General features: G+C 34.4%; 1 protein-coding gene across 2 annotated transcripts; it reads left to right on the top strand.

Moving 5' to 3' along the window:
• Positions 1 to 95: 95 nt before the first annotated feature.
• LOC123549209 (acyl-coenzyme A thioesterase 8-like) lies at positions 96 to 23,788 on the top strand. 2 transcript variants are annotated; one of them, XM_053545613.1, is made up of 6 exons: positions 96 to 708; positions 14,865 to 15,010; positions 15,575 to 15,800; positions 18,043 to 18,194; positions 18,412 to 18,603; positions 19,247 to 23,788. In XM_053545613.1, exons 1-6 carry the CDS (start codon positions 572 to 574, stop codon positions 19,354 to 19,356), a joined length of 963 nt encoding a protein of 320 aa, XP_053401588.1. In that variant the 5' UTR covers positions 96 to 571; the 3' UTR covers positions 19,357 to 23,788. The 2 variants fall into 2 exon arrangements, with proteins under 2 accessions (XP_053401588.1, XP_045193048.2); XM_045337113.2 differs by lacking the exon at positions 18,043 to 18,194 and adding an exon at positions 17,838 to 17,995 and having other exon boundaries at positions 514 to 708; positions 19,247 to 23,772.
• The last annotated feature ends 640 nt before the right edge of the window (positions 23,789 to 24,428 follow it).

The raw sequence follows: 24,428 nt of genomic DNA, 5'->3' as shown, positions 1-24,428 counted from the left end.
AAAATTGCTGTTCTCAATAATTAACCGATTTTATGAATTCAGAAAATCGCCTACATTTTCAAAAAAATTGAAACACCGTCTTGCCGTTACAGGCCGAATTATTGGGGTGGAGACCGCCACCCCAGTCGCGACGCCTCTGGGTGGTAGCTGGTCCAAACCCCAAGTATATGTGCTCTTGTAGACTTTCACCTCCGCTTCTAGCGCTGCGGATAAAGGCAATAAGTAAACTTCTGATAGATCTACATCAAAACGTTTATGTTGCGAGAAATTGTTTGTTCTGTTTTAAAGTCAAACACATTTTCCAATTTACAATCATCTGTTAACTTTGCATAAATAAAATAAGTTATTTTATTCTTCACAGCTATATATGTTTCATCGTACCTCAAAACTGACTAGTTTGATAATAAGAGCGAAAAAAAATCTTCAAAATACTACAAGGTGCGAGTACACAAAGAGATATGATTTAGTGTCATTAAACCTCAAATATCAAAGACTAATTTTGTCGCTAAATTAAAAATACGGTGTACCGTCGCACTTATCTATTCGGTTTACTCAATATTCTTCGCAGAAAATGTCACGGTTCCTTGGCAGAAAGTTAAATCGCATGTTAAGAATTAGAACGATGGCTACAGCACCTGACAGCGACTTAGAAGGAGAAGTTATACGCTCATTTCTTTCACTAGACACATTAGACCCCAACATTTTCAGGTAACCTTACCTTTTTGGGTCTATCTTCTAAAAACGTAAGAGGAAATTATCATTAAAGTACACTAGTGGTCGGACAATACCTGTAGTTTAAAAGATGGGACGTAATTTTTAAAAGGACGCGGCAATAACGTTACTTTGTTGAGTGTCGATTCAGGTTTTTTTTCTAAAATTGTGAAGAGACATTAGCTTTCTTCTTTTGAGAAAGATGTAATAATAATAATACAGTAAAAAGAAAAAGTAGAATTTTTCTTAAAATTAAAATTGGCAGTGGCTACGATTACGGTACCGTAATCCTAGCCTCCGATTCTAGGATTACGGAAGTTCCGTATTCCTAGACAACCCTATGAGGATAGGCTATGATTACGGAAATAAGTAAGGACATGCATAAATGATGTTTTAAACTTACATAATAATCATTTCACTGAAAATATCGAATTTTTTCATGCCTACCATGTTACGTGTATTTCATGTTATCGATCTGCCATTTTGGGTTAGTATAAACTTAAACGATATATTAATGGCGGCACGGAAAAATTATAGAAATATGAGGGTTAATGTTAAATTAGAAAAAAATATATTCTATACTTAAAATTTTATGAGATTAGTTTGTTTGTCACTCGAGTTTTCCACGAAAAAAAAAGGCGAAATGAACACCCGTATTTATAAGTTTTTCTTTCCAAAACCATACTAAATGTTTTTCTTTGTTGTTGTTGTTGTTGTTTCTGTTTTGTTTTTTGGAAATTGACAGACAAACGTGGATTATATTCTTAATGATACTGGAGCTCAAAAGGATTTTAAAAAAATATTTCATACATTAAATTTTATGATTTGATTTTGCCTGTCACTTTAGATTTCCGTGCAAATAGAATCGGGCGAAATCAACACCCGTATGTACGACAGGCAAGAAAAATTGCATTTTTTAAGTGAAATAAGTAAGTTTACAACATCATTTATGCATGTTCTAACATATACTTGATGCCTGTTACATACTTCCGTAAACCTAGCCTATCCTCATAGGATTGTCTAGGAATACGGAACTTCCGTAATCCTAGAATCGGAGGGTAGGATTACGGTACCGTAATCGTAGCCACTGCCATTCCAGTTGTTAATCTTAAGTATTGATTGTTAATCTTAAGTACTGTTTTGCTTAGAGCATGATATTGACTTTATTTTAGAAATACAATTTTACACTGCAGATTCAAATATTTAGTATGAGAATTATTCCATAAAGAAATTGTTTTTGGTTTCGGAAGCATATGGTTGCTTAGTCCAAATTGTCTCAATTTTTCGACAAGGCAGACTGATTTCACAGACTCAGAGGGCATTATAGTCTTTATATTTTAAAGAGCCCTTTGTGCACAAATAATACCTTGGATATTTCAGGACAGCATGATAACTTTTGACTGTCCCTGTCTTGTTTTTCTGCTGTACGGAAATCCCCAATAAAATCCATAAGGGATGTTTTTGTTATGATTAATACATCACTGATAATGAATTTAATTATGTTTACATTGAAGCATGAACCTCTTTTGAATATAATTATATGTTGTGTTTTGTCTCCTAAATTTTATTGTTATGGACAGTCATCTATTTATTGAAACCAGTGTCTGGGTATATATCCCCTTGGGCTTGGTAACAACTTACTGAAAAATTATGCGTTATATATTCAACTCATTTGAAGTTTCCTCATGAATATTAAATATATAATGTTTAATTTATTGGAGCAAGTAAGTCTGAACAATATTTTTTACTTCTTTTTTTTTCTTTTGTATTTGTTTTCCTAACAGTAAAATACAGAAGCTTGCAAGACTAAGAGGGATAGCAACTAGTTTGTTTTATGAAGTAGCTATTTTAAAATGGTGAATTAGTGGAATATTGCAGGCGATTAGGAAGGCCTAAAGAAAGTGGATTCACCAAATAGGGGAGGGGTCTGGGGACCGCCTAAATCCCTATTGGGTCCAGGGCAGTGCTCTGGTAGGGGAGCCAGGGGGCAAAGCCCCCCAGCGAAAAAAATGGTTTGCAGAATATTATACAATATTGTAAAACCATTTAATTTTGTGGGTGTGAAATTTTTGGTGAAAATAGCAATTTCATATGGATATGAATTCATGGATTTCAACTTTTGAATGGGAATTTTACTTGTTCATTGGGATTCAGTTTTGTGGATTGACTCAACCACGAAATCCATGATAAGTAGTCCGCCACAAATATTAATATGATTTCACAGTATTTCAAGCTCTTATTGTTGATATTATCGATTAAAATTTTACAATTTATGGTAATTGGAGAAACCTTAATACTGATCTACTAACACTGACTACATTCAGTCTAGATCAAGGATGTATATGTAAAAAAGATGTAAAAAAAAAAAAAAAAATTGGCAAAAATTATGTGGATTCACGAGCGCGCCTGTGTTGGTCTTTGTCATATAGAGAGAAAAAAGGCCCTGCATAAATTTGAAGATAGCTACTGTTGGTTAATCCTCAGCATACATGTCACTGACCCCATATTCAAAACATAAATGTAACCTTAATTTGAAAAGTTGTAATGAACAAGAGCAGCAAACAACTTGATGATTGTTTTCTTTGGTTTATTTTGAACCTGTAAATGTAACTTATTTTGCCAAGTTTACAAAAATGCTTAGATCTTCTTATTTCAAACATTTTATGTCTTTTCAAGATTTTATTTAAAAAAATGTTTCTATTAAAATCTATTATATGTGTCAACTTACTTTATGGTGCCTGCATAATAAAATTGTGTTATATTATGTCTCCCACCACACGATTTATGGTGTGGGAGACATATTGATTTACTCCAGTCTGTGTGTGTGTCTCATCCGATCTTCACCAAACTTAAACAAAATGTGTTTGGCCAAGTTCGATAACTAGCCAAATACGCCAAGACACTTCGGAATTATGGCTCTTGAACATAATTACCAACAACCACTGGCGTAGCATTGTAGATGGTTACTCCCATCCGCTTCTGCCGAACAGCATTGTACACCGACACAGCATTCTAGACCAGATGATTTGGTCCGAGAGCTCACGGACTTTTATTGCAACAATTGAGGCCAAAAGAAGTTTATACATTTTTGGAAACAATATTTCATATCCTCCATGAAAACCCATTTCTTAAGTGTCAAAGCCGTGCCTATCTATATTTTGTTTACTTATGTTTGTGAAAGGGGAGGTAAAACTCACTTGTAAAAATTTAGGGGGTAGGGTAAAGTTTACGTCTACCAGTTTTTTCACTGTTTAATTACAGTAGCTATATTATTGTCAGTAAATGTATATATGTCAACCAATGTCAGCAAAAAGAAATTCATCAAAAAGGAATGAAGGGCAAACTTGATATTCAAGGTTAAAGGTCAAATTTATGTACAAATCACAAAAATTGGCATATTTGAAATTTATTTTTATTATTAAAAATTAGTTTGTTATCATAAGTCACTCAGCTTTATATATGTAATGTGTATGTATCAGTCAAAGTCAGAAATGCAAATCCTATTGCAAAATGTCAAGGTCAACCCTGATAATTGAAGGTCAAAGTTCATTTTCATGCAAAAATATGAAAAATGTTACATTTACTTTTTCTAACGTTTTTAATATGTATTCACATTGTTAGTCACTGAAGTTAATTTGTTTTAATGTCTGTATGTCAGGCAAAGTCAGCAGTGCAAAGGTTACCCCAAAACTGCCAAGGGTAAAGCTTTTATCAAAGGTCAAAGGTCAAATTTTTGTGAAAAACTGCATGAATAGTTTCCTGTTTGAAATATAACAGCTATTTCTGATCATTAATGGTAATTGCTCGTAATTTTTTTTAATGTATATATGTCCGACAATGTCAGTAATAAAGATATCGTCTAAAATCAGACAAGTTCAAATGTGATATTAAGGGTCAAAGGTCATTTTCAAGTAAAAGAATGAAAAAATAGCTCTTTAACTTTTCTTCTTGTTAATGATATTTTTGTCGATATTAATAAAAAATATCAGTTCATTTTAATGTATAAAAAGTAGGCAATGTCTGGTATGCACATATTATTTCAAAACATTCAAGGTCAACCATAATTTCAAAGGTCAAAGGTCAAAAAAGTGAATAAAATGTTGCAATAATATCACCTGTTTATAATAATTTTTATTGTTTAAAAGTATTTGTTTTGTCATTTTAGTAACTGATCGTTTTTCATTTTACTGTATATAAATCAGACGATGTCACGGAAGAGAAAATAAGTCAAGGTCGAACCTGGTATTAAAGGTCAGGGGTCATTTTTGTGTATCAAATTGTAGCATACTTACTCATTACTTTGTTAAAAAATAATAGCTCTTGTTAGAATTTTCTGTTAGCAATTTATTTTAATGTATACATGTCAAGCAAGGTCAGGAATGTAGGTCTTATCCAAATAAGACAAAGCCAAACCTATTATCAAAGGTCAAAGGTCAAATTTGCGTGAAAATTAGCCAAAAAACTCAGTATTTTTGCAATGATTTTTCATTATGTTTTGAGGGTATTTAAAAACTATTAACTAATTATTATTCATTTTAAAGTATATATAACAGATGATATCATTCTTGAAATAATAATGAAAAATTAGTCAAGGTCAAATCTGACATTAAAGGTCAAAGGAGAGGGCCTTCAAAAAACTCGCCATTATGAAAAAAACTGGCTGGAATAAGTTGGGGAGTAAATGCAAAGATCCTCTGCAAATCTACACATGCTACGTACGGTACATAGCAGAGTACGCATCAACCTCATTGGTACCTGCTTCCAAAACCAGTAAAGATAAACTGGACAAGGTTAAATTTCAGGTCTAAGTATAATCCCAGGGCAATGAAAACAACTCAAATAAAATAAATCGAAAAGACAGCCAACCCTGAACCATTAGAGACAAGACGAGAGTACAAAGCTTTTGTCCATGCAGAGAAAGCAAAGAGACTACCATCCCACCCACTCCACTCATAATTCGAGAGCAGAACCAAGAATAGACTGAAAAGACAGTCTTAACCACATCGTCAAAAAACTGCAAAAAGGGAAAGCAGCAGCACTGGACACAGAGGCAGAGCCGCTCGAGCCCAATGAATGGATTCCCAGACAATGTGCTCCAAAGATCAGATTGGAGGTGCCAGGAGCAGAAGAAAAGGGAAAGCAACACCAGGTTTACCAACAATCTCTTACGCTAGAAATGATCAATAACCGCTATCCAGCACACTCTTGGATCCAAGAATATACCAATGGATCAGTGGAAAAGGCAGTTCAGAAAGCTTGGGGTGGTGCCTACATCAAATTTTCAGACAGCTCCTCCTTCATACTCTCTCATACAGTCGGCAAGAGATGCTCCAACTACAGATCCAGATGCAAGCCCTCACATCGGCGACACTCGAACAGTATGAGCGAGGAGAAAAGGGATAAAATATTCCTAACAGACCCCAAGTCAGCTGTTCAGGCTCTCTCAGCAGGTCTATCAGAAAACTTAATCAGACAGCTGTTGAAAAACATCAATCTCCTGCCTGAGAACAACAATGTAGCATTTCGATAGATTCCTGCACATGTGGGCATAGCTGGAAATGAAGCTGCGCACAAACTTGTAAAGACAGCAACCAGGCAAATACAGCCCCAACCTCCAACTTCATACAGAGAAGCTCAGACTCTGTGGAAGAACAGCTTTGCGTCAGACTGGAAGAACATAAATGGAGGTTACCTGCCAAATCAGGACTGTCTACACAAGCTAAACAGCCAATTAACTGTCTTCTGTCTGCGCACTGAAGACTGTGGCCTGAGAAAACATATGAAGAAGCTGGGAGTTGCAGAGAAAGCTTAATGTCAGTGCGGATCAGAGGAACAAACACCGTTTCACATTCTGCAGAGCTGTTCCTATATGGAAGAAGCAAGCCAGCAAGTTTGGCCAACAGACATCCCATTTGAGACCAAGCCGTGGAAAGATATCAGCGACCTGCAGAATACGGTGCAGTTCATTGCCGCATCTAATCATAAAATATAAAACGGCCATAAGAAGATGGAAGGCAGTAAGGAAGTAAGTAAGTAAAGGCTAACATTAAAATGAATTAACATCAAGTTATAACAAGATATGTTTGAACAAAGAAATAAAATAACAGTGCTATCTTTTGAATTTATTACCCGAAAATGAATTTTAAACTTTAACATCAGGGCTGATCTAGACTCATGTCTTATGATATCTCCATTGTTGACATTGACCCATATATATACATGTATGAAACTTCAAGGAATAACCATAAGATATTAATAATGACAAAATACCTTTAAACAATGAAAAGTATTGCAAAAATGCTATTTTTTGCGATCTTTCACGCAAATTTCACCTTTTACCTTTGATATAAGCTTTACCAATCACCGTTTTTGAAATTAGATCTGCATTGCTTACATTGATTTACAAATAAACATAAGACAGAATTATTTTCAATGAACAAAATGACAAGATAATTTGTAACGAAGAAGAAATTAAAAGTGCTGTATTTTGAATTTCTACATGAAAATGACCTTTGACCTTTAATGTCAGGTTTGACCTTGACTTATTTTTCATTATTATTTCAACAGTGATATTGTCAGTTGTATATACTTTAAAATGAATACTGATCAGTTTTACTAGTAGTGACAGAAATAACCTACACAATAAAGAATCAAAACCTTGAAATGTCTGATGGTTGCGGGTTTTTGGTAGATTTATTTTCTGTTTAAATGCCAGTCTATGAATATACATGAATGAGAAACAAATACAAATTTAATGTGCCTCATATCTAAGATGAACTCTGCCTGACCCAGCTTGTGATGTAACCATGGGCTGGAATACCTTATCATTGATAGATCTTATATAATCTATATGGTCAGTGTGAGTGGATACAGGTTGAATAAGAACTTCTTGTTCATTGATAATTCATCCGTACTGTTCATGAATGGGACTATTTTGTGTAGTACATGAACATCTTTTGGATGTGATTCGGAATAAAAATAAAGATGCTATGATTGTCAGAAATACACTAACTTTGGTAGCGGGATAAACCCGCAACCAAGAATCATTGCAAAATTCTTGTTATTTTGCGAATTCTTACACAAATTTGACCTTTGACCTTTGATAATAGGTTTGCCTTTGACTTATAAGGATAAGATCTACATTGCTGACCTTGCTTGACATGTATACATTAAAGTAAATTGCTAACAGTGAATTAAACAACAAGCTATTTTTGATCAAAGTAATGAGTAAGTATGGTAAAGGTTTTTATACAAAAGTGACCCTGACCTCCAATACCAGGTTTGACCTTGACTATAATTTTCTCTTCCATGACATCGTCTGATTTATATACAGTAAAATGAACAACGATCAGTTTACTAAAATGACAAAACAAATACTTTTAAACAATAAAAATTATTACAAATAGGTGATATTTTGAAACATTTTACTCACGTTTTTTGACCTTTGACCTTGATATTATGGTTGACCTAGGATGTTTTGAAATTATATGTGCATACTAGACATCGCCTAACATTTAATACATTAAAATGAACTGATATCGTTGACTAATATCGACAAAATATTATCAACAAGAATGAAAAGTTAAAGAGCAATTTTTTCATTCTTTTACATGAAAATGACCTTTGACCCTTAATATACACGTTTGAACTTTCTAATTACAGACGATATCTTTATTACTGACATTGTGGGATATATATACATTAAAATAAATCACGAGCATTACTAATAACGATTAGAAATAGCATTTAATATTTCAAACAGGAAGCTATTTATGCAATTTTTCACACAAATTATGACCTTGACCTTTGATAAAAGCTTTACCCTTGGCAGTTTTGAGGTTACATCTGCACTGCTGACTTTGCCTGGCATACAGACATTAAAACAAATTAACTTCGGTGACTAATAATGTGAATACATATCAAACAGATTAAAAAAGTAAAGGTAACATTTTTCACATTTTTGCATGAAAATGAACTTTGACCTTCAGTTATCAGGGCTGACTTTGACGTTTTGCAATAAGACTTGCATTTCTGACTTTGGCTGATATATACACATTACATAAGTAAAACTGAGTGACTTATGATAACAAACTAATTTTTAAGAATAAAAATAAATTTCAAATATGCCAATTTTTGTGATTTGTACATAAATTTGACCTTTGACCTTAAATATCAAGTTTGCCCTTCATTCCTTTTTGATTAATTTCTTTTTGCTGACATTGGTTGACATATATACATTTACTGACAATAAGATAGTTACTGTAATTAAACAGTGAAAAAACTGGTAGTCGTAAACTTTACCCTACCCCCTAAATTTTAGCAAGTGAGTTTTACCTCCCCTATCACAAACATAAGTAAACACATTATAGATAGACCCGGCTTTGACACTTAAGAAATGGGTTTTCATGGAGGATATGAAATATTGTTTCCAAAAATGTATAAACTTCTTTTGGCCTCAATTGTTGCAATAAAAGTCCGTGAGCTCTCGGACCAATTAGGCAGTTGTGGGAGACATGCACTTTTCTCAAAAGCACCTCTAGTTAATTAATACATGTATGTTCATGTTGACTTTTTTCTCAAGTATGCAGAATGTGATTATCTCTCAGTTCAGGTGAAACCTTCTACATGGTGATAGTCTACCACTTTGTTTGTTGTAAATTTAATTTTCAGTTTTCTTTTCGTAAGTGATTAATGTAGAAATGCAATAGTTTTCTTTTTTTAAAGAAATTAAAATGACTGGTAGACTTCATCTTCATTAAAAAAAAATGGTTCAGTGTGTACCATTCTACAGTATACAATATATATGGCCATTATGGGCATAATGGGATAAGGAGTGGTTTGTTGCTGTGAATATTTAGTGGGACACTCATTCCATGTTAACCGAGACAAATGGCAGTTAAAAATCATGATTTTTCAAGGTTACCAAAATCATTTGCTTTTTACGGCAGCTTGTTTATGTATGTTTCCCGGTTACTTTTCTGCAGTTTCACCAGTTGGGCTTCAATAGTTGTTGAGATATGATATTTTAAAGTATACCCCCTTCACGATCTCGGGGCTGATTTTTTTTTTAGCACAGTACTACAATGAGGAATATTTTTTCCATAGATATCTATCTAAAACACTGTACATAGACATTCCTTTGTGCCTTAATAACAACCGGCTCAGAAAAAAATGAATCAGGCGTTGCATGTATGCATTTTATTGTAAACATCAAACAATTTAAACTGGTAACCATGGTTACATAAAAAGAAATAATACACATGACCTGTGTTTAGAACCTCATAGTAACAAAACCATCTCTTCTTAACATAAACGACATATCATAAACTATAATTCTATGTGTCAATAACGCAAGTTGGTTAATGTAAGTGGTTTGCAAAAATACAGCGTTGCTTATTAAATCGAAATTTATATGTCCCGTTCATTACACTTACTTGTCCCGTTCATTACACTGTCATTTCTATAACGTAAAAAGCATCTTATAACAACACTTGTACACATTAGAATAATTAACTGTTTCAGTTGAATATAACCACATATCTATTCAATATAATTATGTCTATATAAAATTTGAAAAGCCACAAATACGATATTTACTAATTAAGATATATGTTCAAATCTTGGTTTTCTGATATTAACGGGTTATTACCATAAATCTTCAACTTTACGACGGAGCAAGCTCGTGGTGAAATGTTCAACATAATGCTATGAAACAGTGTGCATATTCTACTAAACAATTGGCGACGATCTTCATAGACTGTTGTCCCGTTCATTACTTTTGCGTTTTCGAGATATCTGTGTTTCATTACAGCATCGCTGTGTTAAGAAATGTGACATACGAAAATTTGAAAGAGATTAACTTTAAGCGGTAAATGATATTACTCAACACATCTTTTGTCATTTATTCATCGCACACAAGCTTGGGTACATTTTCAGGAACAGAATATAGGCGACCTGTTTTAGTGGTCCGCACCGGCGTTTCAATCACTTTAATGATATCCGCCATATCGCGCCATACTTTGTCCTCGGTGATGGGCCACTTAAAGCATCCTTTACGTTTACCAGAGTCGGACATGAAGTTGATATAAGCGGTGTTATCATCAAAGCAAACTTCTAATACTTGTCCAATGTATTTCTGATTGTCATATCGGGCAACGACGAAACACCCTTCACTGACTTCAATAGGGTTAAGTGACTCCTGCTCTGCCTGATTACGGGTTGTTTCATCAGCAGATTGATCCATTTCCGGTTCATCGTCTTCTTGAATGTTCCCTTCTCCGACAACATTGTTCATTCTCGTCATTACTGTAGTATTACTCCAGCTGCATTTAGACTGACTGTTGAACTTGTCTACAAAACAGTCATCACAAGCACAACTCGTATTGCGTGTCAATAGTCTACCGTCTCCCTGACCTACCACAGCATGCAGCATCATTGAGCCTTTGACAGGTTTAATGTGTGCATTTCTGTCATCAACTTCAGTTTTAGTGTGGTTGTATTCTTGTTCAGTTATTAGCTGATATTTTATACCGCGTTCCTCTTGCGAAGCCCAGGCAATAAAGTCATCAGCATCTTGGATAAGCACTTTCCCCTGTTTCACAGCGTTATCTGCGTTCCTTTTTGTCGTGCCGCCAACACCATCACATGGTCCTTTACCATGGCCACATTCAAAATAATGCCATGACGCTTTTCACCAGTCCCAGGTATGATGCTTTTCACCAGTCCCATCAGGCGGTCGATAATAGCGATGACCATAGACGCATTGTGGCTCAGAACCTCCGAGACAAAGACGTAGCTTGCATGTGTTAGCTGATTTTCATCTGACCTGAAGTATACTACAGTCGGGTGTAACGTAATCATGCAGCTATTCCAATACGCTGATTGGATTTCTTCTAGTGTATTGCATGTATAATTTTCACTGAAATCCATTTGTATTAAGACATGCTTCCTTGGCAGTTTCTCTTTCATTGTTTTAATAGCGATGTATTGGTCTTTCACTCTTTGAACGTGTCCCTCAAATGCACTGAATTCATTGGTCATCATTTCAATGAACTCACTTCTGCTTTTCTCTACTTCAACGACACGCTGGCGTTCTTTGCCATTCTTCATTTTCACTCGTTTCCATTGTTGGAATTTAACCTTTTCATCATGTGTTGGTATCTTGTTAAGTAATTCATTCAGTGACGACGGACTGTCTTGGTACAGTTGAACGAACTTGTCAGGGTTGGCACATGTCGTCAAGTTCAAAGCCTTAAGTGTTCTAAGTAGAAAGCAAAAATTCTGATGCTTTGAACAGAGGCAAACACTTCGCGACGCAAAGTTTACCGGGCATATGTAATTCGGCCTACACTTGTAAAATGATGACCTTGACATTCTTATGGTTGATTCGGCCAAGAACTTCTGGTGCAGGTTGTACATATAGTCATTTAGAACTCTTTTCTGGATTTTTCCTGACTCACTTTTAGCAGCATCAGCCTTTCCTGGCAATTATACTCTAGAATTATCATCTCTCTCAAGAAATTTTAACACTTCCTTTTTCACATTTTGTCTAAGTGTAGTTAACCGTGATCTTTTGCAGAGAAGAACCGATTTGCATACGTAAGACTTCCTTCTGTTCAGATTTGTATGTTCTTCTAATGTTGACTTCAGCCGATATCGTTTAATCACTCTTCCAGAGACAACTTTATGTACAACCTGCTTTCTGTCAGTTCTGTTTTTCTGTGCATCCTTTGCGCTTCTAATGTCTTCATTTATGCATTCCCTGAATATCAGTTTCTTTCGTATTTCAGGAACAGCTTCCGGATTTATTCCCGACTGCTTAAGAAGACTATCAGTCTTACCTCTTGGCGTAGTGCTTAGTTTTTTCTTCTCTTCATACCTTTGCAGTCGTCTTTGGGCAGATCTCAGCTTTCGTTTCAAGGCTTCATTCTGATCTTCTAATGTTTCGACCCTTCTGTATGCTCTCGACAGTGCCCTAGATGTTCTTTTCTTCCCTTTCTGTACTCTTGACGGAAAAGGCAGTTTAACAGTTAATGTTGTGTCTGTTGTGCTTGATACTTCATTTTCATTAGATTCTGCGCTTCTAGACGGTTGTGGTTCTGTACTGCTGTGGACAACAGTATTCTTCTGTTGCCGATTTCGCCTTCTAAATCGAATCTGGTTTATCCGGTTCTTTTCTCTAATTTCAATCTGCTTGCTCTCATCTAGCAACGCCATCGGTTTGAAGTAAGGTTTTGTGCGGGCACGTTCTCTCTTAAGCCACTCTTTCTCCCCAAGCTGTTGTTTCTTCCGAGCTCGGTACTCGCGCATGCGCTCTGCTTTAGATTTGGCCATTCTGAAACACAGAGATACATTTACTTTAATATGCAAAGTATAATACTGGTCAGTTTGAACTCAATGTATCTTTTTTAGTTGGTGTTGCCCATGTAATTGACGGACAAACCGTTCGTAATGAACGGGACATGTTTAATGAGGATTTTAAAAGTGGAAACAATGATGACGGTTATCCAGGTTGTATGTGTCTAAACTATAGGAAGGGGGTGCTGTAAAATCACAATAAAATATTTCTGCAGTAGTTATCAAAAGCACAACATATCGCATGGTAATGATGACCTTAGATTTAATTTTGAATTCCATTACGAACAGTTGTAATATTAAAACTATATACAGCTAAAACGCAGACTTTTATATCAATTCGTCTTACAATATACATTTCCTTCTCATAAAAGAAAGAAAAAAGACATATGAAGTGTCCCTTTACAAAATATGGGCTTTTAAGAAGTGTGAACACTTCTTTGTAATCGACGGGACTTTAATCATAATGAACGGGACAAACAGTTACATGCCTGCATAATAATCCAAGGAAGAACTGTATATTTTGAAATGCATCCAATGAATCTATCAGGTGTCTTGGTTACTGAAACAGCTTAATTTCTAAGAGTTGTATTTCCCAATAATAATAACTTATATACTTTTAATACTTACATAATCGTGGAAATTTGTCTTTCTGCAAATTATTTTTCAAACGTTTCCCGCTATGTAAACATCCGGTATAGTGTAACCTAAATGAGTAAATGAACCCAAGTAAATCAAGTAACGGCAATGAAAATCACGAATAGCGGGGTTTTTAATATTGTATGTCCCGTTGGTTACGTCTCGTTCATTACCGTCGTTTGATCTGATCGTTAAAGAGTTCGCTTAAAATGAACTATAATATAATTTTTGGGCATTTACAATGCCAATAGTGTTAAACTATTGTTTAAGCATAATATACCGACCTGATGACTGCAATAAATACTTAACGCTCCCTCGTACATGTGTATTTATAAAGGCCTCGTTCATTATTTAATGTAAATTACGCCGCAGACTAATGATTTCAATCTGTTATGTGACAAAGTTGGTTCGTATGTTCACAAGCAGTAATAGTTATTTTGAAACAATTTCCCTTTAGGATGTTTTAATACAGATAGCATCCTATATATGATATAAGGTTTGAAGAAATACTGTTGTCAGACGCCATTGTCCCGTTGATTATGCCTATTTGCGACATGAACGCCAACCAATATGTGTATATGAAAATCGGATAATATTTCAATGAAGACTGTTATATTTCTTAATTGTCACCATAACATTGTTGAAAATACCAAAGAATGGTGTTTTTTTCAGTTTAAAAGCATGAAGGATAGTTGAAATAAAAGGTTTTATTATAACGGCGACATGTAGATTTTGCTACCCCTACTGTCATAAAAACGGCAAAACTCAAAAATTTATCGTGGTTTTAATCCATTTTGTTTCTGTAAATTCTAATTATGCAACCTGTTAGTGGAAAAAATATGCTTTGACAAAGAATATTCAATATCTTTTAGAATATGATACTATTAATAGTGGCGACATCAATTGTCCAGGTTAACTTGGAATGAGTGGGGAGTGAATTTGTAAACCAGGAATTTTTAACAAGATGGGTTTTGTAACAGTGTGGGTTGGGCATGTATGTGGATTTTGTCCATTTCATCAAAAAAAAAAACAGATGGAGAGGTTTTGCCCTGCAGGGTTTTTATTTCCTTGAATATTTTGTATGGTAAGGAAACATGAAAATGCATTCACCATTTGTTAATGTGTTTAAATTTGGAAGAAAGGTGCTTCTGTTATTTCAGAGCTCCAAAAGAAAACCTTTGGCACCCACACAGAAGCAGGTTTGTATTTGGTGGGCAGGTTGTTGGTCAAGCACTGGTTGCAGCCTGTAGCACAGTCTCCCCTGATCATCATGTACACAGTCTCCACTGCTACTTCCTTAGAGGAGGTTTGAACACTTTTCTTTATATTTTCTTCTTAGATTAAAGAATAAAAAGTTAAATTCCACATATTGCAATTTCTAGATATATGTGCTTTTAAAGACACCTTTCCCTACTGCAGTCTTATAAGTAGACAAGACGACTAAATAGGGAAGCATTATTTCATGCCGCATGTATGGTGCCAAATTTAGCAGGTCGGCATAACATCAACGTGTTTCTGTGTTTGAACAGTGTAATAATATAGAAAGTAACACATCCCGCAGAGTAACAGGAGTGTATAGACCTCAAGTGAGTTATTCTCTGCACCTAAGCTACATCCAGTGTTTTTGAATAAAATGTAACATATATAATTTTGTTATATCATTTCATTTCTAAGGATCTTTTAAAATTCTTACACTCTTTCACCATCACTGAAAGGACCAAATAATATGTTGACGTGACTTCAGTATTACTGCGTTTTAACTGGAATACGCATGTATTTTTCATATTAGAATATCTGTTGCACAGTGTATCTATGTGATCAGGATTAAATCCCAAAATTCTATGATATCAAAAATCAAACAATATTCTAGGAAACTCAAATTGGCCAATTCTTTACCATGTGGACAGAACACGGGATGGAGAAACCTATGCCAGTAGGTCTGTGAAAGCTACACAAGATGGCAAGGCAATATTTACCATGCAGAGTTCATTCAAGACAGACGAGACCCAGGTTTACCACTATCAGATGGAAATGCCCAAAGTTAAAGGACCAGAGGAATATTTGGATGCAAACGAAATTCTTAAAATGAGATTAAAGTAAGTTAACCCTTGCCAAATTTTTATGATGACCTTGTCCATATTTGAATTGGGACAGTGCCATTAACTGTTAAAAGGGGTGTTTTCCAAAAAGATACTGACTGAATAGCGAACAGTGTAGATCATGATCAGACTGCACAGATGTGCAGGCTGGTTCTGATCTAGGTACACTGGTTGCAAAGGCAGAACCAGTCGTCTCCGGCATGCAAAAGGTTAATCCTTCCAACATGTTCTGTGTAGTTCTTAGTTCAAGATCTTTTTGTACCCTGCTCTTGTCCGTCCGTGCATCCGTGCGTCCGTCCGAAGTTCGTGACATGCCTAGCTCAAAAAGTATTTGATATAAATTAATGAAACATTGCATGAGTCTTTATCATGATATGAACTTGCGCACCTTCTATTTTTCGTCTGGCTCCGCCCCCTAATTTTAGAGTTATGGCCCCTGAAATAGTCAAAAATGCACATTTTCACCTTGTGACACACCTAGCTCCAAAAGTATTTGATATAGATTCATGAAACCTTGCATGAGTTTTAATCATGATATGAACTTGCGCACCTCCTATTTTTCGTCTGGCTCTGCCCTCTATTTTTAGAGTTATGGCCCCTGAAATAGTCAAAAATGCACATTTTCACCTTGTGACACGCCTAGCTCCAAAAGTATTTGATATAGATTCATGAAACCTTGCATGAGTCTTAATCATGATATAAACTTGCGCACCTCCTATTTTTCATCTGGGTCCACCCCCTATTTCTAGAGTTATGGCCCCTGAAATAGTCAAAAATGCACATTTTCACCTTGTGACACGCCTAGCTCAAAAAGTATTTGATATAAATTGATGAAACCTTGCATGAATCTTTATCATGATATGAACTTGTGCACCTCCTATTTTTCATCTGGGTCCGCCCCCTATTTCTAGAGTTATGGCCCCTGAAATAGTCAAAAAATGCACATTTTCACCTAATTATGTGCCTCACTCAAAAAATATTTAATGTAAATTCATGAAACCTTGCTTGAGTCTTTATCATAATGTGACCTTGCACACTTGGCATTCTTCTTGAGAATTTTAGCGTTTATTACAGAGTTATGGCCCTTGAAATAGCCAAAATAGTGGATTTTTTGTTTGTGATGCTCATAGCTCAAAAAGTATATGGTATAGAATAATGAATCCATTTCATAATTTTTTTTTGAGGCTATACCCCATTAAGACTGCAAACATTTGAATGATTTCCCCTTAGTTGTGACAAATGTACCAGTGGGGGGCACACCCTGTGTCCTACAGACACATTCTAGTTTCCTTACCTATGTCCTGTTTAAATTCATATTTATACAATCTCAAGAGATATTTACAATGACATGCGGTGCTGACGGAAGGATGGATACAGGCAAACCTGTAGTAAGTCAGCCAAGGGAGGTGACTCAGTAAGGCTGCTTAAGGGAGGTGACTGCTGTAAAGTTCAAATTAGAACGAAAAGTCAGTTTCTGAAGTTTACTGGCTGCTAAAGGCACTTGGTTGCTTCATGCAGGCGGCCACTAAGGTAGGTTCCGCTGTATGTCATAATTTTCTTCAACCAGTAATTTTTGTTTGTCAATTGAGGTTGAATAGATTAATCAGTCTATGATTGACAGGAATTTAAAAGCAAGTAAATATCTCAGTTTTTCATATGGCTGGCAGGGAAATGTTTGCAATGCAAATATAAAATATGAGTAGTCAGTACAATTTTCAAAACATACAGAACTGGTTTCAGATTCAGTTTTGAAATATTTGTGTCCTGTTATGAAAGAATTTTTCAGATGATGCCAATTGGTTCATAAATGACATCAGATTGTACAAGCAGTTACATGGAAAGTTCCATCCTGATATTATCGTACCAGATTCTTTATACGAAATTAACCCGTTTTTCTTTCTTTACAGAATACTTAGAGATTGAAAATATATTTGAAATAGAACAGAAATAAATTCTATTTGACATGTAGCAATGCATTAAATTTTTCATAAACTAAAGTGATATACAATGTATATAGATTATAAAATTTTGCAGTGAGGAAGACGTTTCAGATAAAGAAAAGGAATATATCAATAGAACACTGGCCGAGGAGCTACCGTTGTTAATAAGACCAACAGATCCAGAGACATTTTACCGCATCAAAAGTGGGAAACCAGAAAGACTCCTGTGGATGAGAGCTAACGGAGATATTGGTAAATATTAAGTCACTGTTGATTTTGTATATGTCTTTGTATTGTAGAGAAGAGGGGTCTCACATACAAAAAGATTTGGAGCACTTCTTAGCAGAAGAATTGAGAATACTTACAAGACCTACCGATCCACAACTTTTCTTCAAGCAAAAAGTAGGAGAGCCAAAAAGACTCTTCTGGATGAAGACAGATGGCACAATTGGTATATTTTGTAAATTAAATTCCCGAGGCCTTAAAATTTGTTTGTTTATGATTGACATGACAAAAGCAATTCAGAGGATTAGTCTGCAATTTTCTTTTTGGCTTTCATGTTTTTTTTGGCACATGAGATAAAAATCAATTCTATACCAAATATGATATTTTTTTTTTTTTTTTTTTTTTTTTTTTTTTTTTTAATATAAATTCTTATCTTTCCTCAGGTGATGATAACAAGATTCATCAGTGTGTGGCAGCGTATATGTCAGATTTCTCTCTCCTCGGTACCTCACTACAGCCGGGAGGTCCCAATTTTGAAACCAAATTTATGACATCCCTGGACCATACCATATGGTTTCACAATCCATTTAGAGTAGATGAATGGATGCTGTATGAATCGTTTAGTCCACATGCAGGTAATTTCTTTTCTGTTTAACTGAAATTTTAATTGACCTGAACTAAGTTCTGTATAATACTGAATTTGGATGGCAAAGAAATTTAGGTTTTTTGTTGTTGTTTTTTTCACAATGGATTTTTTGGCATAGCTTTATTTTGTCTCGGTTTTTAATATTTAACAAAGACAGGTTTAGTTTATTTCAGGAAAAACAACAAGAATTATTCCTGTTAAAACTACAGTTACTAATAGTTCACTTGATAAAAGCCACAAACAACTTGTTCATAAATGATGATAAAAAAATTTAAAAAGAAAATTTAAAAAAATAATAATAATTTAAATTGCTGCCCTTTAATGGAAGTAATATATTTTTTTCTAAAGTTTAGGTTGACATGTCAGTATGTTAGAACTGTCGATATTTTAGATAAACAATGATTTGGCGATTATAACATCTATTGAAACCAATGCTTTTAAAAGTAGGTTTGAAAGTTTCCATGCCTATGTTAAAAAAAGTAATTTAACACAGCTGGTTATTTGGTTTTTAAATATGCACATCAGGCTCTCTATCTGGTTCAATCTTTCTATATGTTGGTAATAATATTAACAAAAAAAGGAACACTTTAATGTCAAATATTTTAATAGATTTTCATGTTTTGATCTATCAGGTAGTGGCAAGGCACTGTGTTTGGGCAGAGTATGGAAACAAGATGGAACATTAGCAATGTCAGTGGCTCAAGAGGGAGTGGTCAGAAATACACCCCTATCAAAAATGTAGAAGGTGATATACCAGTGGATTTGATGAATGAATCCTTCCAGTGATAAAGGATTTTATTATGTGATACTATGGGGAAGCTCATTTCTGAAAAAGTGGATTTGAAATGGAAAAAACAGTATTAAATATTAGACTGCATGATCAAATGGTCTATAAGTTATTAGATAGAGTATGACAGTACATTTATTCAAGTGCTTTTATGGTACAGATGTATGCAAGACGCTTACTGACTTCTTAACTCTTTCCAAGGAAAATGACTGCTGTATGTTAACTTGAGGGATAGGAAATGGGAAGTTGTTGTTGTTGTTGTTTTGTAAATTGAGAAATTGCTATTTTATAAGTGCAGGTGCACTAGTAGTAAATCGCTATACATAACAGTATGTGTCTGCAAAACTTGTCCAGTAAGTTGAATTACATCTCTTGCTACTGGTAAATCTACACGTTTAAAACATGTAAGTCTGCTTTTACAGGTACCATTGAAAGCATATGGCTATATTTTGTGAATATCTCGCAGTTAATGTACTCAATTTCAACACCCCAGACAAACTACTGAAAGGAAGAAATCTTAAACTGTACCAATATGACATTGCAGGCTCGATTTAGAAATATTCATCTTTTTCAGCATTACTTCAATGTGATAAGATTTCATGGAAGGCTAAGTTGGAAACAGTATCTGATAATATAGACTGTTCTGTTGTTAAATATATTGTTAGATTTGTTTATTATTTTATAACAAATGTTCTTGCTGTTTTTCTTAAGCATTCAGAAATGTGAATCATCTTTGTTACAACTTACTGGTCTTGATTTTACACTTGTTTACATGCGTTGCAATTAAAGAAAAAAATATTGTTAAGAATTTAGCTTCTGTAAGGTTATGAAATACATGATTGTACATGTATATGTTTAAAGTGTGTTGAGGCCGGCCTCAATGCATACATTTAACACAACATGTATTTCATACCCAACAAAAAATCACTTGATGTTGATTAAATTTAGTAATATGTCTTGTTTCCTCTTTCTGTCGTATTGTTTCAGAATTTTTACTTGGTTTGTGTTGCATTATTATGCAGTAATAGATCAAGGCCAACATCCCCCTCACCTCAGTCATATCATATGCTTAATGAAAAACTACATCTCTTAGTAATATCATTTGTTTTATTGAAAACTACAAAACCTAGCAATAGTATGTGCTTAATTGAAAAACATACACACAAACACATTTTCTCATATTTAGCTAGTATATAGAAATAAAAATCTAAATTTTACTTGAGAAATAATAAGTTCCTTTATCGTAGAATAACCCATGTTTTGAGTTCTTATGCAGAAGAATATATCACGAATGCCGTAGGCCTGAGTGGTATATTGTTTTGCATAAGAATGAGAAACTCGGCTTATTCTACTATAAATCACTATTGGGAACTTGTTATTTCGATTCTAACACAACATACATGTACTAGTATCAACAGTGTTAGAAAAAGTGGTAACTACTTTTTACAACATGAACTACACTTCATGCTATGCACCTGGATAGAGGATGACGTCACTACTTTGCACGCGCATGTGTATATAGGTGTATATAAGTTATTTGCTGGTCGTGTTAGAACGTATTTTATGATACAGTTGCAAGTAACACATGTGATATTTTCTATATTTCTATGATAGCATTATGTTTAAAAGAAACAGGCATGTAACTGATTCAAAACTAAAGGTATATAATTTTGCTTTGCTTAGCAGTGCTCTTTAATTATATGTTTTTCAGTGAATTATTTAACAAATAATCAAGGCCTTCGCATTGTTTATCGTCTAATTTACCACGGTTCAGAGTTCAAATGCGTAGGAATTAAATACTGAAGCATCTGAACGATGAACCGTGGTAAATTAGACGATAAATCACAAGAAGATCTTGTCATTGATTGTTTTCATTCTGACATGCACGTTAATATATTTCAATAAATATTATGCTGGAATTCATTTTCGAGAGGAGTAATGTATCAGACGTCAGGCGGCTACATGACGTCAAAATTGACGTCATAATGCTCTCTTACCGGTCTGTGCGTCAACTGTTGTTTATCGCAGGATATATTGCATTTGATTTTCTTCTTTGTTTAACTGGAAATCAATTCGAGCCATATGTTAGAATATAATATATCTGATATATATCTGGTAATTACACAATGGAAAATAAATTTGATATTCTTTGCTGATATGCAACTACATTAAGAGTAAAATTTGGCAAAACTCATTGGAATTTTATACTAAATTTATTTCGTGGGCTGAGCGCGAAACTATTGTAACTGTATATAAATAAAGAACAAGATACAATAGTTTCGCGCTCAGCCCTCGATTTATGTCTTTGAAACAGAAATAAGATTTATAACATGTTTCGAGTGAATTATGGAAATATTTAAGAGAATAGATCTGGTAATTTCACAGAAGAAAAAAAGCAACCTCCACGCAGGAATATTGTCAAACAATCATCCCTGCCTTCAAGCAGATCAAATGACTATGGTACAACCATGTGATCCTAAAATGGCGACAAGCTTGGCAATGCCTGGTAAATCAAATGCTTGCCATAATCTACAGGCAAATTGACATTTATTTCACAACCCTTAAGAACATAATGAAAGTATATAATGTATCTATATTTTGCAGTGTGCCTTTTGTCAGATTCTATTACTGTACTCAAAATAGCATCAAATAATTTCATTGTTTACATTTTAGCAGGTGTGCGTTACAACACCAGAAAAAGACGTATTTTTGTATTACAGCATTATTTTTTAGTTCTTTGCTCGTTTTACAAGCAAAATATATGATATTTAACTACTGAGATAAAAACTTGGCTTAAATTCAGCCCAATTTATATGTGGTGTACCGATAAGGGGAAGTAACACTGTGATGGAGTTTGGAAAAAAAAAAGACTGAAATATCAAATATACAAAATTTGGATAAAATCACTGGAAAGCATGAAATAGAATGAAAATTTGTTTTGTAAGAGCAAGTATCTTTGACTAATGTCAACACCAGGCCCAGTGTTTACAAAACATTTTTCTGTCTCAGCTTGAGTTTGAAATTTTTGTACCGTATCAATTTTACTAAAACTTCAAGGTTAAATTCTTACTGAGATTGACAGTCAATACTGAATAGCCACTTGAAAATAGTTATTAACTTAAAATTTAGTTTTAAACATGATATTTAGATATGAATGACAAATAAAGTTCCATCATCAAACACAGCTGTGACTGAAAATGTTTTGTGAACACGGGGTCAGATTTTTTCAGAGTATTGGTATCTGGTGTTCACGGGGTGAAGAATATTTCAGTCTCACTATGAACTGTCGAGTAACTAGATAAATGTTAGAACAATTAATTGATACATGATTTTAAATTGATCAAAGAATGCTTCATTGTGCTTTCAGCCATCAGTAGGGTGTCCCAATGTCTATTTGTTAGTTTTACTTTTAAAAGTTCCTTTATAATATGCAGAAAGTAGAACTACAAGTGGACTTGAAGGGGTAGGTCCATCTATAGGCCATGTGTTCTAAACCAAGCCGTAGTTTCTGTCATTTAATGAGTTCTAAAAGAAGCATCCCAACAGAATACAATTTTAACGAAACTTTCTATGGTCAATATACCTGGCTGAACATGGTCAAAGGGAGGTAACTCAGCCTTTAAAATGATTCAGTCCAAATTTAAACCTTCAAGACTACCACACCAGATCTAGAAAACTTTCAAGGTGCTAAATACTACTTGTATAGTTGCAGTTAACTATTTTTAAGTTTTACTATTGTCTTATTTGTATTTTATCCATTGTTATAGTTTTAGAATTTAAATAAATCTCAGGAATACAACTCTTTCAGTATGTCTATTATTTTTTAAACCCTGAAATTGTCAGCATGTTTAAATTGTAATTAAATTAACAGTTAAAATTCATACATATTTTATCATTAACATTCAAAATATACCAAGTACCATGATATGAAAATGTTCAGACACTGACAATTTGAATTTGTTACAGCCTCAGTGCTTGAGTTTCATGAATAAATCTATGTTCCTGGTTCCTATTAATTTATTTGTTTTTGCACTTTTTCTGCACAAGCTATTTTGTGGGAAATTTCTGGCTAGTTTTTTTTTTTTGGTAATCCTGGTTCTCAGCTAGTTTGTGGCTTGTTTGCAGTAACTAGTTAGTTGGATGTTCGCAGCAGTTAGTTCCTGGGATGAACGCAGCAACTTGTTTGCGGGAAGCTCACAGCTACTTGTTTGCAGGGAGTTTGCGGCAACTTGTTTGTGGCAAATCTAATTTGCATGTGAAACGTGAACATTGGATTAACATCCCCCAATCATTGTATCTGTTTCATCAGGAGTTTGCTGCATGTTCACCTGATATTCGCGGCATGATCTCAACAAGTGTTCGCAGGAAACTATAATATTTCTGTAAGGACGGGACCAAATGATGTGACACTTATTGCACTGAGGTCATTAAGTATTGTTGTTAAAATGACTGAAAAGACATGAAATAAATACATTTAAGATCAAAATTGTCATTGACCTTTCAACACATGATTCTACATTTTGAATATATTCTAGTACAACAAGGGCACAACTGAAAAAAATTGTGCGTGTAAGATTTTCCTTTATATAGAATTTGTGCCTACCAAGAGAAAAAGACTTCTTTCTTACTGAACATATCGAAAAGAATGGCAGAATGATTGGGTTTTCTTATTAAATAGGCAGCGGCACACTTAATATTATTGATCTAGAAAGAAATACTCCGCTTTTCAAATACTTTCATATAAAATGGGGTTATTACAAAATTTTATAAAATCTATAAAATGTACATATAAGTAAAGATCTACTTATTATACGCCCGAAGGGACGTATTATGTTATGACACCGGTGTCCATCCATCTGTCTTTCTGTCTGTCTGTTGGTTGTTCGCAGCAGTTAGTTCCTGAGATGAACGCAGCAACTTGTTTGCGGGAAGCTCACAGCTACTTGTTTGCAGGGAGTTTGCGGCAACTTGTTTGTGGCAAATCTAATTTGCATGTGAAACGTGAACATTGGATTAACATCCCCCAA

Source organism: Mercenaria mercenaria, chromosome 6 (assembly GCF_021730395.1).
Source record: "Mercenaria mercenaria strain notata chromosome 6, MADL_Memer_1, whole genome shotgun sequence".
Classification (NCBI taxonomy): Eukaryota; Metazoa; Mollusca; class Bivalvia; order Venerida; family Veneridae; genus Mercenaria; species Mercenaria mercenaria.
This window is presented reverse-complemented; position numbering and strand designations above follow the sequence as displayed.